At 39.9% G+C, this 14,965-nt stretch overlaps 2 protein-coding genes across 2 annotated transcripts; both read right to left on the reverse strand.

Moving 5' to 3' along the window:
• Positions 1 to 177: 177 nt before the first annotated feature.
• On the reverse strand, positions 178 to 3,818 carry hoxc12a (homeobox C12a). Its single transcript, XM_006785659.3, has 2 exons — positions 3,219 to 3,818; positions 178 to 2,143 (listed from the first exon to the last, which is right to left on the reverse strand). The coding sequence occupies exons 1-2, from the start codon at positions 3,805 to 3,807 to the stop codon at positions 1,905 to 1,907; spliced, it is 828 nt and encodes a 275-aa protein (XP_006785722.1). The 5' UTR covers positions 3,808 to 3,818; the 3' UTR covers positions 178 to 1,904.
• A 6,795-nt stretch (positions 3,819 to 10,613) lies between these two features.
• hoxc13a (homeobox C13a) lies at positions 10,614 to 14,643 on the reverse strand. Its single transcript, XM_006785658.3, has 2 exons — positions 13,832 to 14,643; positions 10,614 to 11,775 (listed from the first exon to the last, which is right to left on the reverse strand). The coding sequence occupies exons 1-2, from the start codon at positions 14,481 to 14,483 to the stop codon at positions 11,519 to 11,521; spliced, it is 909 nt and encodes a 302-aa protein (XP_006785721.1). The 5' UTR covers positions 14,484 to 14,643; the 3' UTR covers positions 10,614 to 11,518.
• Between the last annotated feature and the right edge of the window lie 322 nt (positions 14,644 to 14,965).

Genomic DNA, 14,965 nt, shown 5'->3' on the forward strand with positions numbered 1-14,965 from the left:
CGATAATAAACAACTACTACATTGAAACGTCGTTTCTTTAAATGTCATGAATGGTAAAATAATAATAATAATAATAATAATAATAATAATAATAATAATAATAATAATAATAATAATATAAAAAAAATAAAAACATTTGTAAAATTTAAAAAAATTAAACAAACCTTACATACCATTTCTTACCATTCTTGACACTATACACTTTTGGCCTACATTTCCAGCCCTTACAACCACAAATAGGCTATAGCCCATGGAATGCGATATTGTTACAAGACGGTCAATAACATAAAGCACTAGCCTATTACATAGCGATAAGGCCTCCTCAAATAGGATGCAAATACCAACATATGTCATTTCATTGAACAAAGTTGTACACAAGTACAGGGTAAAGAAAGGGGCAACACTGAGCACATTGCAAAAAGCAAGTACATTAATAGGTCTAACAGACCGTCCTCCCTCCCTAATAATAATTCTAGTAATAATAATTCTAATAATAATAATAATACATTCTTTGAAGACGTTTGAGTCCAAAAAGTTTTCGTTTGTTGGCATTTGTTTGGAAGAAAAAATATAAAAGTCACCTACAGAAAAAGTGTCCTGCAGAACATGACTTATGATTATTTCACATCAATAACATGCTGAGAACATTTCACTGCTATAGCTTACTCATTGTACATGACGGATAATGCACTGCATTCACTCTGAATTAAGGGAGCACACACATAAGCCTATGATTACATTTTTTTTAATTCTACATATTGATTTTAAAAAAAATCATAAGCACCGAGTTTCTGAAATGCGCTTTCCCCAAAAAACAACTTATTCTCCCGCTGTTGCAAGTTTAGGCGGGTCCCTCGCTGTAACCGAGTTGGCCTTGAACACAGTTGTGTAGTACTGTTGAATCTTTCCATTACAGGTCCTCGCTAGTTCATTGTAAAATACACTTTTTTGACTGGTACAGTCTGGACTTAAACTTTTTATAGCAGCTCAAACCCGTTTTCTAACGGTGACCTCACTAAACGAAAGAAACGCAACCCATGCAGGATTCAGTGGTTGATGTTAAGACACGTTTAAAAGCGATAAAAGTAGGGGTGAAAGAGGGAAATACCTTCAGAAATCTATTTGCACATGAACAAAGTCATGGCAATCAATTTTCAATGCGCAGTCATAAAAACATTGATATGAATTACACTGCGGTTTTAGTTCTCGCCTCCTCACGCAGACTCCCAGACTTCCAGATCTGCCGCCCGTGACCGTGAACGTGCCCATAAACGTGGCGAAAACTATGGAGACAAGATAAAGGCGTTGTTCCTCTTACCTAACAAAATATGGCATGGCGACCGAAACCGAGATTCTTCTTTATCACTTCATAATTTCAGACATTTCTTTTTGCACTGATTCGCCCCGTCAGGCTTCCCTGTCTGACTTCACTATTATTTTTAGGCCTATTTCGAGGGCTCGTCGACTCTCCCGCCTTATTTTCTCTGACTAAAACGGTAACAATCCTGAAGTCGTCACTATGTGTCAACCGAAAAGATGTTACACTAAAGACACATTTAGGCCGTACACTAATGTCGTGACACATCGAGATAAAGTAAAACACACGCACACAAACACATTCTCACAGCTTCTTCTGTGCGATTATACCAAAACGTGAAGACTCACTGACGTGTATAGCTTTGGATGCCAGGCAGCGGCTTGTTTAGGGGTTTTGCAACCCGCACCTTTGATATAAAAATATTAGAAATAAAGTAGGGTAATAAATGCTTGCAATGTAAAAGATGGGTAGATGGTTGCATGCACTAAAAGAAGACCTAAGGGAGCGTAGAAGGCTTGGCTTTTTCTTTTCCTTTTTTTTTATTTTTTATTTTTTACTGCCTATCGATTCACCTTCTGCCGCATCTCTAAAAGTAGGCCAAAGCTTGCTCCCTCAGCATGAGTCTCTTCTTCTTCATCCTGCGGTTCTGGAACCAGATCTTGACTTGTTGGTCACTGAGGTTCAGACGATCGGAGAGTTCCCTCCGCCGCTGCCTGGTGATGAATTCGTTCAGCATAAATTCACCTTCTAACTCAGCCAGCTGAAGCTTGGAATAAGGTTTGCGCTTCTTTCTGGTCCGAGTGTGCATCGGGTACCACGGGGCACCTGGAGAAGAGGGGAGAGGAGGGGAGCACACAGTCACCACGGTTGCAAAATCACGGTCACCTCCAAGGTTATGGGGAACCTACTGGGGCATCAGCTGTCCAAGTCAAGTTGCCTCCCTAGTTAAGTCAGTATGCAATGCGCCATGTTAGAGCAAACCTGTTAAATAGCATTGTGATAAGGCGCTTTTCTAAATATGTAAATAAATGTATTGTTTTGGTTTAGCTGGAGTAAGCTGATGTGATTTGCTAAACATCCATGATGTAGGGCTTGTGCTTTATCTTAACCTGAGAAAACGAATGCCCCTGGAAGCTGTCATTCCCTGCACATGTACCATGAATTTGTTTTGGTCTCTGACTCAAATCCCAATATTTGTAAATCAGGACGTGTCCAGTTTCGTTTCGTTTTTGTTCCCCACGTTTAAAACAAAAAGAAAAATCAGCCACCTTTATGGAGCCCACCAATATACCGCGGTTTGTGTCACAGGAAGTTTTATTGTTGCAGTTAAAGCAGCATTAACGTGGTAATTGAGCCGTGCTTGCAAATACCCCGTACTTATTTGCGACTTTCAAAGCAAATTAAACGACTCCTGAGTCTACAGCGACAGAGATTAATTCTGTTTACGAGTCATTAAAAAGAAAACTGTCTCTATTCGATGCAGTCAACCAAAGCGACTCACTTCTTTAAATCACTGCACTGATCTGTGTGAGTGCGAGCAAAATAGACCAAAGTCAAGCGTATATATGTCTAAGTAACAGAACCACGCCTAAGCTATAAAAAATAGAAGACGGAACTAAATTGTTTACTCAAACGCTGCTTGTGATTTGGATTGTTGGGGGTTATCTCTAACTGTACACACACACATGGCGCATGGAGTATTTTAGGGCAACCCCTAGTGGCGTTTGCACACCACGCAAGTACCCTGCAGGCTAACCTAAGCTGCATGTTGTGCATCAAGATAACGAGCTCTAATGACGGTTTAATACCGCAAATGTACGCTGTGCGCAGCCTGTTCTTTCTTATAAATAACGTGAAGGTGCGATTGTGAGAACTGTGGTTAAAAACAAAATACGCTCACCTCCGCCTGCGGCTATGTTGCTGGAATGGCTTCCCGGTGACACCAGGGTCTGTGTGTCGCTGGATGAAGGCTTGCTGCCCTCGTTGAGCAGAGAGGAGCTGGAATCGGACTCCATTGACTGACAGGATGGCGGGTCTTGCGTTAGCTGCTCGGTCCCATAATCGTATTTAGAAAAGGCAGCCGTGCTGCCAATTCCACTGTGCATCCCGTGGTCAGATGTTAGGGATGATGTGTCTCTCGCCCTATCCTCTCGTTTGAGACTGCTGCCACCTGAACAGGTCTCCCTATTCCCGTTGCCATTGTTGTAATAGCATTTGCCTTCCTCTGGTCTGGTAATTTCACACGACCGATTGAAGGAAGGGTTAATAGACACGGGGCTGCTAAAGTAGGATTGAGAGTATCCATTGCACGGCTCCGAAGGATTCCACGGGAGGGAGCAAACGTTGTCCCTTCTCGGGTACGAGAGAGACGGTAGCCCCGCCAGTTGTCCCCCTGAGGCTCTAAAATTCGGAAAGTAAAATGTGTCTCCAGTGTGGATGTTTACCAAAGGTCCCACAAACCCTGGATTAAGGAGATTATGCTCGCCCATTTCCGCGGGCCCGACCAACAGCTTCTAGTTTATTGCAATCTGACATTTAACGTAGTTAAACCTGGAGGAGCGCCTGATTGGTCATTCTCAGACCACGTGTCCAGGCTAAGTTCTGCTACACATGGTACCACCCACTTGGTCCATCTCAGACAAAACAAAACATTAACTTCTGTATTACTGAGGTTTATATGCTTTTTAAAAATACTATAAACCTTTTATTAAAAATGTAGAATCTTGTTTTTGCTCACTCGAGCAACGCCGCGTCCAAAAGGAGCCCGGGCTCTTTCTCCTTTTACACTCGCGGAACTGTCCATGGCCTCGTTTAATATCTTTATAAGCTGGCAAAAGTTTTTTAAATGCTATTTCTTATGAAAACTATTTTTTCTTGAAGGAGAGGGTGCATATGACATCTTGTTTTCTAGCAAATTATGGTCGAATTCCGTGTCATATAAAGCTGTGATGTCCCAATTTTACAAGCTTGTTTTAAGAAAAGACTGATGCTCATTGCCGCACTCTACTCATATTTACAGTAACGGGGTCAGCAGGTTGAAGCCACTGGCTCTGTAAAGGAGGACGATATTCTACAAGGTTACTTTAAGAGGGTATATTTCACATAATATTCTCTAGTACACCTCACATGAACAACTTTAACAGATACCGCCAATAAACGTTCGCAGCCAAACTCTGGTGGGATTGTTATACCTCTCACAATTCTTTTATATGAATTTTACAAGATATCAGAGGGCCCTTAGCTGATTCAATCAGCCGAGAGTCTCTCTGCTTTATATCGCACTAATTAGTTGATTTGTGGACGCAGCTCGGAAGACACTGAACAAATATGAGATATTCTGTGATACCGTCATCCTATTTTCTGACAAAAGCGCTCTGTTTACGCACGCACACACACACACCCACGCAAACTTTTCACACTCCGCCAAAGTGCAGTTTCTTTCAAAAATAATAAATAAAAAAATCACTCTCATATGCACATGATTTAGGTATTCTGCAAACAGCTGGCCCAACTATTTCTAATGTGGTCTGTGGTCATCAAATTACCATAATTCTCGTACATATTCTTATAATTGATCCATGGCGTTTGCATTCCCCTCAAGGACACACAGGCTTCTTCTTCTTGAAAATAAATAAATAAATCGAAGAAGACTGCACAGTCGTCTAAACTCTTTCAGTATTATTCGAGTCCAGCAACAGTTTATTGCCCTGCAAATTCAAATTTTGCTACCACCACCACTACCAAAAATCAATTTATATAATTCCTAAAGTTGTCATAATCCAGTCTCCGCTTATTTCAATCAAGGTGGTTTAAAAAGTCCGACGACATATATTTTAAAAAAATCATAGCTATAACATATAACATAGCCCACTTATGTCATCGTCAGCCTACTCAAGTTCACGACACAAGGTGGGATGAACTTGATGTTGAACTTTAATACTCCATTAAAATAAAGGAATAGATATGAGGTTCAGCAAACTTCAGTATGTATTGTGAGAGTTGATATCTCCATTAAATTTAAAGATATATAATCCGTATATTTGATAATGCACTAAATTCCATGTTGCTTATTAAAAACAAATGTAAAAATATCACCCTTGTTAACATAGCACCAAGAAAAGAAAATCTATTGTAAAGGTCCAAATATAAAATATATTAACATTCCCTTTATTTATTGACAGCAGCACTATGAATTTATGCATTAACAGAAATGCGCCGGCTTACAGAAGCCTGCACATGCGTGCTGAATGTCGCTAGTTGCCAATTAGAAATTTGCCAATGAGGTGTTATGTGAGAACATTAGCATTCACTTAAACACTTTTTTGCAAGTCAGCCGATATCTGATAGCTGTGTCCGTAACTTGTGACCATGTATCCAATCTAACCGAAAGGCACCGGGCCTCGCTCTAGCCTTAAATAGAAAGAACAAATATCAAATGTTTAAACTGGAGAAGCTCTTGGGGATCTGTCGGGGTTTATCTCTCTCCCTTGGTCTCACTGCCTCTCCTATCACTGCACATTCTTGCATCTAGTTAGGGAGTCTCGCAATGCAGCACAACATCAATCCAGTATAATATCTTAGGCCTCGGTCTTATGAAAAGCATTTGGGTGCCTCGCTATCACTTCACAGCTTCTCGTGTTATTATAACAGTTGACAAAAGCAAAACAGCACAGTGTGATGTGTACAACAAAATGTTCCGGACGTCCATGCGTTAAGTAACGTGCAGGCTTAAGTCGCCACTTTACCTCGGAGAAAGAGGCCATGTGTTGCGCCTCCTTGCCTCGTCTCTCCACGCCTCTGATCCAAAGTATCCCACAGATCCGGATTTCACGTGCAAACAACTGCCCGTCTGTTCTGTGCATATTTAGCTCGACGATGATGTCATATGTGACCGTGGGCTACAGGCCTTGTGCTCTAGCATAATGAAAATCTATTATTTTAAAATAAGGAACTTAAAGCATATAGCACTGTCAAGGTCACTGTCTAGTACACTGTCTGCTCTATATTGAAAACAGTCTCGTGCAATCCCCTGGTCCCTGTCCAGACAGGGCAATAGCCTAAACAAAGGGCTTTTCTTCCCCTTTTCTCTCTTTGATTCTCGGCAGGCAGGTTGCCACAGTTATAGCTATGTGCAACCCCTAAAAAGCTTCCTTCAAGAAAAACTAACCACCAAGGGAAGTATAAGGAACCACAAAGGTGGTAACGTTTCAGATGAAAGGTTTTGGAAGAGCTTTTTTTGTTTGTTTGTTTGTTTGTTTACAGCAACACACTATGTTTTATGCGGTTTTCTTGCAAAAATAACTATATGCATTCTTTTGATAAAATACGAATTCTGCTACTTGGATCTTTAAGAACAGCGCATATCATTCCGAGGGAAAATGATATTATTATTATTTTGAATTTCAAATTAAGGAAGCTAAAAACAACCCAAATAGAATACGTATTCATTATAATTTAACCCGGAGATTGTTGTGTGAAAATTAAAAATTAAAAAATTAAAATACGCAAACTAAGGATCAATATAAAGCTTCACTTTATAGAAATGAATATCTGAACCCGACCGTCACTTTGAGCTTAGCTGTATCGAAAGAAACTGTCAAAAAATGTTAAACAAGAATATTTTTTCTTTGATTTCTTTATTTTATTAGCTGGTTTCATTTTTAATCCAAACTTGACAACTTTAGTATCCTGTGCGCCTGTATAGTAAAATGTTTAATCAAAAAATTTGACTATAAAGTGTTAATTAACTAGGGCTGTTTATGACTATTAGATTATGAATTTTCGAACAAAACTTGGCTTGTATGCCTATAGCAAGATTTAATTCACTTGTAACATGTTTGAACAGTGTGCAACTTTTTAAAAAATATGAAGTCGCCTTTTTTCCAGTGAGGTCAACAAATAAATGCATAAATAAATAAAACAACTAAACGCTGAAAGTCTCGGTAGCCTTCTGCGTCTTACATTGATCGGGCATATTATGCCTAGAATACATCAAATAACCGATTTACAGACATCAAATAATTTTGCACTGATGGTATAATATAAGATTTAATTCAGACAGCAGTGTTCTTGTAAAATAACTAAGATAAAAGTGTCATTCTGACAGCTTTAAACGTCAGGCTTCAACTTTAAATGCTGACAGAAAACTTTCCTTTTTTAAAATCTTTTTTACTTTAAAATAATTAGACAAAATGAAACAAAGGTTAGCTCCGTGTTCCGCAAATATTGTCAAAAGCACTGCAAAAAAATGTCAACCAGGCGCTAAAACTAGACATGAACGAAAACACATTAAGAAAAATGCTGTTGCAACACTTCCTGATATTTTCCTCTGGTCACCACCAGAGGTTATCAGCCCCCTTTTTCATAGCTGACGGTGGCCTGCTGCTTTCACATCTCCACAGACAGCAAAACGCAAGGGCTACTTTTATATTTTAGTTTTGAAGAAGTTTTGTTTGGTTTAATGAGATTATATGCTGCATAATTCCCCGTTTGACACATAAAATAAACTGATTATTTAACATATTTGGCATAGATGTCGATTTGGGCCTAAAACGGAGCAGATGAAAAAAGGGGAACCGTGTAGCTTATTGCGACGCTGATACATTTACACATGAGTTTATGTACTGTACCATTTCTCTTTCTTCATATATGTATATGTATAACGCTTTAAAAACATGGATGTTACAGCATTACACACGCGTATGTTTTAAAGCGCATTTTCCCCTCGTTTCACTGCATTTTGCTGGTATAGATTAGCCAACTTATGTGGCAAATTACTGGTCGGACTTTAAATACACAGCTAAAGAAAAAATATGTAGCGCATACATTTGTTCTGAAACAAAATACATATAAACAGCTGTGCATTTTTACATATGAAAACGTTCACGTCGTCGCTGTACGAAGTGTAGCTCATCGACAGAAATAAACCACATTTAAAAATTAAGGTTATGCTTGTCACAGCATATTCTTCCTTACTTTTGTTTTTTCAGTGTAGTTTTTTTTAAAGCTACAAAATGTCCTAAAACAAAGTCCATGTAGGCCTACTGCCATATTAGGAAGAAAACAGCCGTACCTTTAATTGTTTTATTGTGGGCGACGTCGTATAATTATTTCCTCTTGCTGTGTAGGCAGTGTGGCTGCTTGCTGAGGGTTACTGATGTTGGTGTGAGGCGTCAAAACTTCTACCTGTCCTCCGTGGTCAATAATACACACACCTCATGATGAGTGCATGAAACCATTGGTGGTTTGGGAGGTACGGGCTAGAACAAGTACTTTTAGATGACTTCTTTAAAAAAAAAGGGGGGGGGGGTGAAAGAAAAGAAAAAAAACAACTGAGTCAAAATGTTAATGTACCGCTCTTAGAGATGGTCAGAGTCGCAGGTCAGAGGATATCGCTACACTTCCCCTTTTTATGTATTTATGGCACGTCATTAAGCCCGTCTGTCTAGACTGGGAAATAACACCTTGTTTGCCTACAAACAAACCGTCAGCAGTGGTCAGCAGTGGTGTCCAACCCCCTATTTATTATTCACAATCCGCTGTGATGTCAAGGTCAAAGTGACTGCATAGTCATGGTCAAGGGTAAATTAGAGGAGCCAGAACTTTCTACAGGGACTGAAAATCCAGGAAACGAACGAACAAAAGTTGAAATCTGGCGGCTTAGAGCCTCAAGTCTGACACAGCGCGCCAGAAATTGGCACATAAAGAAATGAAAGTGAACAGCAAAACTTAGACTAATGATAAATTCGGTTGGATTTGTTTGTTTGTTTTTTAGGGATTGACTTTAACGTTAGATTTAATAGGAAAGGCCTCAGACGTTAAATGCTAGGACTAAAGAAAGGCACAGAAACCGTTTTCACGCTTTACATCTCACACGAAGAGTCATAGACCTTGGTTTTAATTCAGATAAAACATTTAATCACAGACTTGATGTGGGCTAGTCACCAGGAGCTTAAAATAAACTGACCGCATCTTCAATTATTCTCAGGACACTCGTGTCTAACCGTTTGTGTCCGCGTATTATTTTTCTCCAGTCATTTCCTGTTGCACAAGTAGCCTAGCCTAACTTACCTTTGAGAAATTCATGACTAAAGTCTGCATGTGAAGCAAGTGGGTGCATGTAAAATACAACAAAACCTTCTCTTTAAACAGATAAAAAACATGTACATAAACAAAACCACAGACTTGTTGCATAATTGCATAATGCTGCTTTGGTGGGGAATTGTGTTTTTAGCGTCAGTGCGTAATTGACCTACTATTAAGACGCAGATAGACTGTGTGTGTGTGTGTGTGTGTGTGTGTGTGTGTGTGTGTGTGTGTGTGTGTGTGTGTGTGTGTGAGTGGGTGGCTGGGTGAAATGACTCCTCAACTTAACTACAACTGCAACCTGTGTGTAGGCTTACCTGTAACAACTCCGTACTGCAATTACAGCAGGCTCGAGCCTGTATCCCGAATCCAGCGAAGATCCTGGACTAAAACTACATTTACCAAAGCAAATGCTTTGCCTTTTAAATCTACTCAGGTTTTGTCAGTATGTTGGAAAATATTAATCAGCAAAATATGTTATGAATAAATACTCTCAGTACAGATGGTGTCTAATTAAGACAACGTTTCTTGCCCTCTTAAAGGTTTCCGTTAGACCCACAACAAAACACTTTTGTACCTGTGGACGGAAAATAATAAGGATTGAAAATAATAACCCGCTAAATGTTCGCGTGAGAGCGGGTAGATAAGCCATTTGATTCGCTGAATGCCAGCTATTCTGAAACTTGAACAAATGCTAAATAACAGAAAAAAAATGCACTGCCTTTAACTTTGATGGAAATTGCGGTGGAATTTTGCGGTACAAACTTCATGAGCACATTTCTCCGTTTCTCAAAGCTGATCTATGTAAATAAACGGGTCCTGTAAGTCTCAACATTGTAGTTCTACGTGGAAAAAAGAAGTAAATTCCAGCATAGTTATTCATTTATGTTTTTCTGACTTTGCAAGTGCCAGTATGCCTTGTTGCGCACTAATCGTGCTAACTAATCACAAGCAGGGATGATGCTTGCCAACAAGATGACTCCAGGTTGCCCAGTTATTCTTAATCGAGTATTGTGCGAAATAAAAATCTGGACTCGCCCATCCGTTGCTGGGATGTTGTAGAGGAAAAGCGATAGAGGTCTGGGTGTCTACTTAGTAGCACCGGTGTAACTTGAAACGAAAGGAAATGCTGCGAGCAGGGTGGCTGATTGACTTGGATATTTGAGCATTTTCATAATCATCATTTATTTATGAAACACGTTATCAGTACGTAATTCAACACCACGAAACAGTTCACATACTGCACCAAAGTAGAAATTACAGGCGTCGTACAAGGCGTGTGATCATCTCCAATGTTACACTAACGAAGTCAAAACAAAGATAGAAACGATTGTGCATTTATGTGTAATACTCACTGACTTTAATGGTTTACAATCATTCCGGTTGCATGACAGAATCCTTCACTGATAAAAGGAAAAAATACAGGTTTGGGGGATATTCCAGTTTACATTTCCGCCATACTAGATAATATGAATTAAATAAGAAAGGCATTGCACTGTACAGATTAACGACATAGCAGCCTTTGTTTTACCCCAGGCTTAACATATCCCACACACATAGCTTTTGAAATTCAGATGTAACATTTTTTTTCTTTTTCTTTCTTTTTCCTTTTTTTATTTAGAAAATTATTCTTTCTTCCGAAAGTCTTTTGTTGAAGACGATAAAGTCTCAAGTTCAGCATGTCTTTTCGCCACCGCAACATTGTCCATGCGGCGATTACAGTTCAAAAATGACATTAAACCGTGTCCTCTTTTTTGATCAGTTGCAAGTATTGAAATATCATCAGTCCTTTTGAAATCTTAGAAAAAGGAAACAGGAAAGGAAACACACAATACTTGTCTTTGAAATACTAATATCGTTTTAAATATTATATATTTATATATGTACATTCCTATAAAACAAAATGTGAAGTGAATTTTTATATTTTCACAGTTTTTAGAGCATTATCTCTAAATTGAAATCGGAGACCTTGGTTGCGTGGTCGGTGGAGTTGATGATGGAACTTAAATTAAAAAATACAAAAGAAATTTCTTCAACTACGATTGGAAGAGGTAAATATATGGCAAGATGATTTGGAAAGTGTGACTTGCAGTTTCAAGAAAGTCGCTCATCCATTCAAGTGGTGTGCATATGACTGTTCTTGGATTTACTGACAAATTTCTTCTCCTTGACTCGTCGGTTTTGGAACCAGATGGTGACTTGACGCTCTGAAAGGTTGGTGGCGGCCGAGATGCGCCTTCTCTTGTCTTTGGTGATGAACTTGCTCGCTGCATACTCTTTCTCCAGTTCCTTGAGCTGGATTTTGGTGTAAGGGACACGCTTTTTACGCCCTCGACGATAACTGCTGACCTCGGGCTGCAATGGCACAACATCTGCAAGAAAATAGGAACAGTTCCAGGAAAATATTAGTCGCTGTGCAAAATAGCACAATGTTTCATTTCACAAAACCAGCAATGCTGCGTTTGACAAGGCCGGTCAAATTTGGATGGACTGTACTGGGGTGAAAATAGGAAAATACAATCTCTTTGACTGTGTGTGTGTGTGTGTGTGTGTGTGTGTGTGTGTGTGTGTGTGTGTGTGTGTGTGTGTGTGTGTGTGTGTGTGTGTGTGGTGACGGGAATGGGGTACAGAGTTAAATTTTTCTGGAAGTCAGAATCTCTGGTGTGCTGCACCTGACATGTGGAGAGGAGACTGAATAACTTCCAGTTGTTGTAAATGATCTTTCAATATCAAGTGACAGTTATGGTTCATACTAATACTTTATCTGATCTCACTAATATGTGGACCAACGTAACTGCGGTTATTGTTATCTTAAACGATTCTCCCGTTGACATCTAATCAAGCTGTGGGGTAAGACTGATAAGTGTAATTATATTTGTTCCGGCTGTGTGTGCCACACACCAGTCACCAGTAAGACACAGGAATCACAATCTGGCATCTAACTTGAAGACAGCTGGCAACTTTAAGTTTTTAATTCTTACAACAAAGTTATACATGTTAAACATATTTTATACTTTTCTTTAAATGCTTTCTTGAAGGATTCTACGTTTTATTCATAATATAAAGCAATTTTCTTTTTTATACTCTATTCACTTTTTTTGTTAATTCCCCATAGTTCTTTTTTTTAAGTTAACCTAACTTTTGTGACTAGTCTCTTTCGTCAAGAGTAAAACTAAATGCAACACAGCCGTGCAAAAACATGACAGGACAAGCATGGCAATCTTAACACAAATGCTGGTACATGCAGTTTTTCACCCCCTTTAATTGTCAGAAGAGATTGTTACGATACACTATTCTTGTGTAAACATGAAATTGGGGGAAAATCCACATTAAAGGATTTTAAAGCTATGTCCTAATATTTGACTCACTGTCCTCAAGCATTCAGTTATATCTTGTCATTAAATTGAGGATAACCGACTGGATATGAGAGTCACTGCATGTGTTTTTAGTTGCAAGCAAATCAGTTGATGCGCGTGGGAGGACGTCAGTCTGTGTGTGTGGCTGAAACAGCACAGAAAGGCAGCGCGCACTTGTGTGTTCGTGCATGTGTACGCGCGTAACTGTCTGCGTGCCCGTGCTTGCGTGGCTTGCTCTTGTGTATTTATAACATTTAAAAAGCAATAGGGTCCCTACCAGAAATTAAAAATAACTACAAATTTCAAAAAGATACTAAAGTCATAAGCTAAACAAAGTAGCCTAGTAAACACTCTGTAAAGTGCATACTGGCGCATGCTGTTGATATGAGGCATGCTGTGTGATGGCAAACAACGTAAAAGGTGAGCCTGTCCGTGTTTTTTTGAACCATTTATACGACATGATGCAAAGATCTGTATGTAATGCAAATGTTATAAATGAATCCTAATATATGCAAAAGACGCACCACGGGGGCGCTAAGATTTATTGGCACCATCCAAACGCAGCAGGCTAGCTAAACCACTATATTGTCATACAAGGGGCAAAGGTATGCAGTGCTGTTCCTTTCTGTTCTACTTGACGAAACTTAACTATTGTCATCATATGACTGTCAAAAGCAAATACTCAGAAAGGATGGGCTCCAGAAAACCCACCGTAACGTGGAATTCCAATTTACTTTCAATTTATGCATATTTCAAAGAAATGCATGGGGATTTGTTGAACTTCAACCCATAAGAATATATCCGCATAAAATGAGAGATGCAGAAAAATTACACGTGATGACAGACATGGGAATTTACAGTTGTGTGTTTTTTCATCATATTTAGTTTCCCGTGGCTCATTGGTAAGTTGATACGGAGACTTTAACACAATAAAATTAGATGACCACAGTACGAAAGCAAAGTAAACTATCTGCCTGCATTTTAATAGCTCTAATGCGTATTAAAATACTGCAAGCAGCTGGACTACTACAATCTGCCGGAACACTTTAAAAATCATTATATTTTTCCATACCTGGGAAAGGTGATTTCCAAATATGAGTTGGCTGTGTTGGCTCTTTGTAGCCATCCCAGCTATTAGGGAGAGCCCAGTGCTGGTAGCCCTCCATGGGAATCAAGGCGTCGTGGCGCGGTTCAGGGTGGGCACTGATACTGGGCACCACCGACACGTCGAGATATCCGGGAACAGCCTGATACGAGCTGGCGAAACTCGGGTAGAAGGCAAACTCTTTCGCCCTGGTAGACAGCTCTTCCGTAGGCAGCGCTGTGCTGGGCTCGGCATATTTCTCTGCGGGATGGTACGAGCAAGGCTTCTGCTGCAAGTTCACGTTGTGCGAGTGAGATAATCTGCAGCCGTAATATGGGTTTCCAAAGGGATAACCGTAACTCAAAGATGCACTTGATGATGTTTGAGAAGCGGGACACTGTCGGCCAGTGTCTGTGGAGGAAATATCCGAGTAGACGGAGCCCTGGTGGGTCGCTATGGTGCCAGAATGTCGTCCCAGCGCGGGGTGCGACATCAGGTCCCTGCAGTGGGTCGCAGGGCAATTACCGCTCAGTCCCTCCATTGTTTGGCTTTTATTCTGGTTGTTTTCATTCGGGCTTTTTTCATAAACGTACATCAAGGTGTCCGCCCAGCGTGGATGCAGAACTAGCGAAGTCGTCATATCACGGGCTGCCGATGCTTTTTAAAAGTCGACTACTCCAAGACGGACACCTCATTTCCAACTACAGTTTACACCGAGCGCATGCGCACATAGTGCTCTTGTGTGTCCACTTCATTAAGAATCTGGCACGTGATACGCTAACAAGTCCTACGAGATTGAGCTTGTGAGCAGGAGCAGAGCAGCCCTTTAAAGACCCACTGCCTCAAGTGTCACCGTTTTTCCTGCAGAACACCGAGTCATATCATTGGCTTAAATCACCTAGACCCACACCCTTAAAGGGGAGTTTGGATACGTTCACGATCTGGAGCAAACGAAAGCAACCTGTGAAATTTAGCCGATTTCTGAAGATGCCAGGGGATATAACATTGTGCAAAGAAAAAATTAAAATAAAATATTTGTATTTACATTTGTGAATAGTATTTTCAGCTTCATATGACACAAACTCTTATCTCTGTTCATTACTTTGTGGTGGATACGTTGCG

The sequence above is a fragment of the Neolamprologus brichardi genome, chromosome 20, assembly GCF_056152115.1.
Source record: "Neolamprologus brichardi isolate AB-2024 chromosome 20, ASM5615211v1, whole genome shotgun sequence".
Taxonomy (NCBI): Eukaryota; Metazoa; Chordata; class Actinopteri; order Cichliformes; family Cichlidae; genus Neolamprologus; species Neolamprologus brichardi.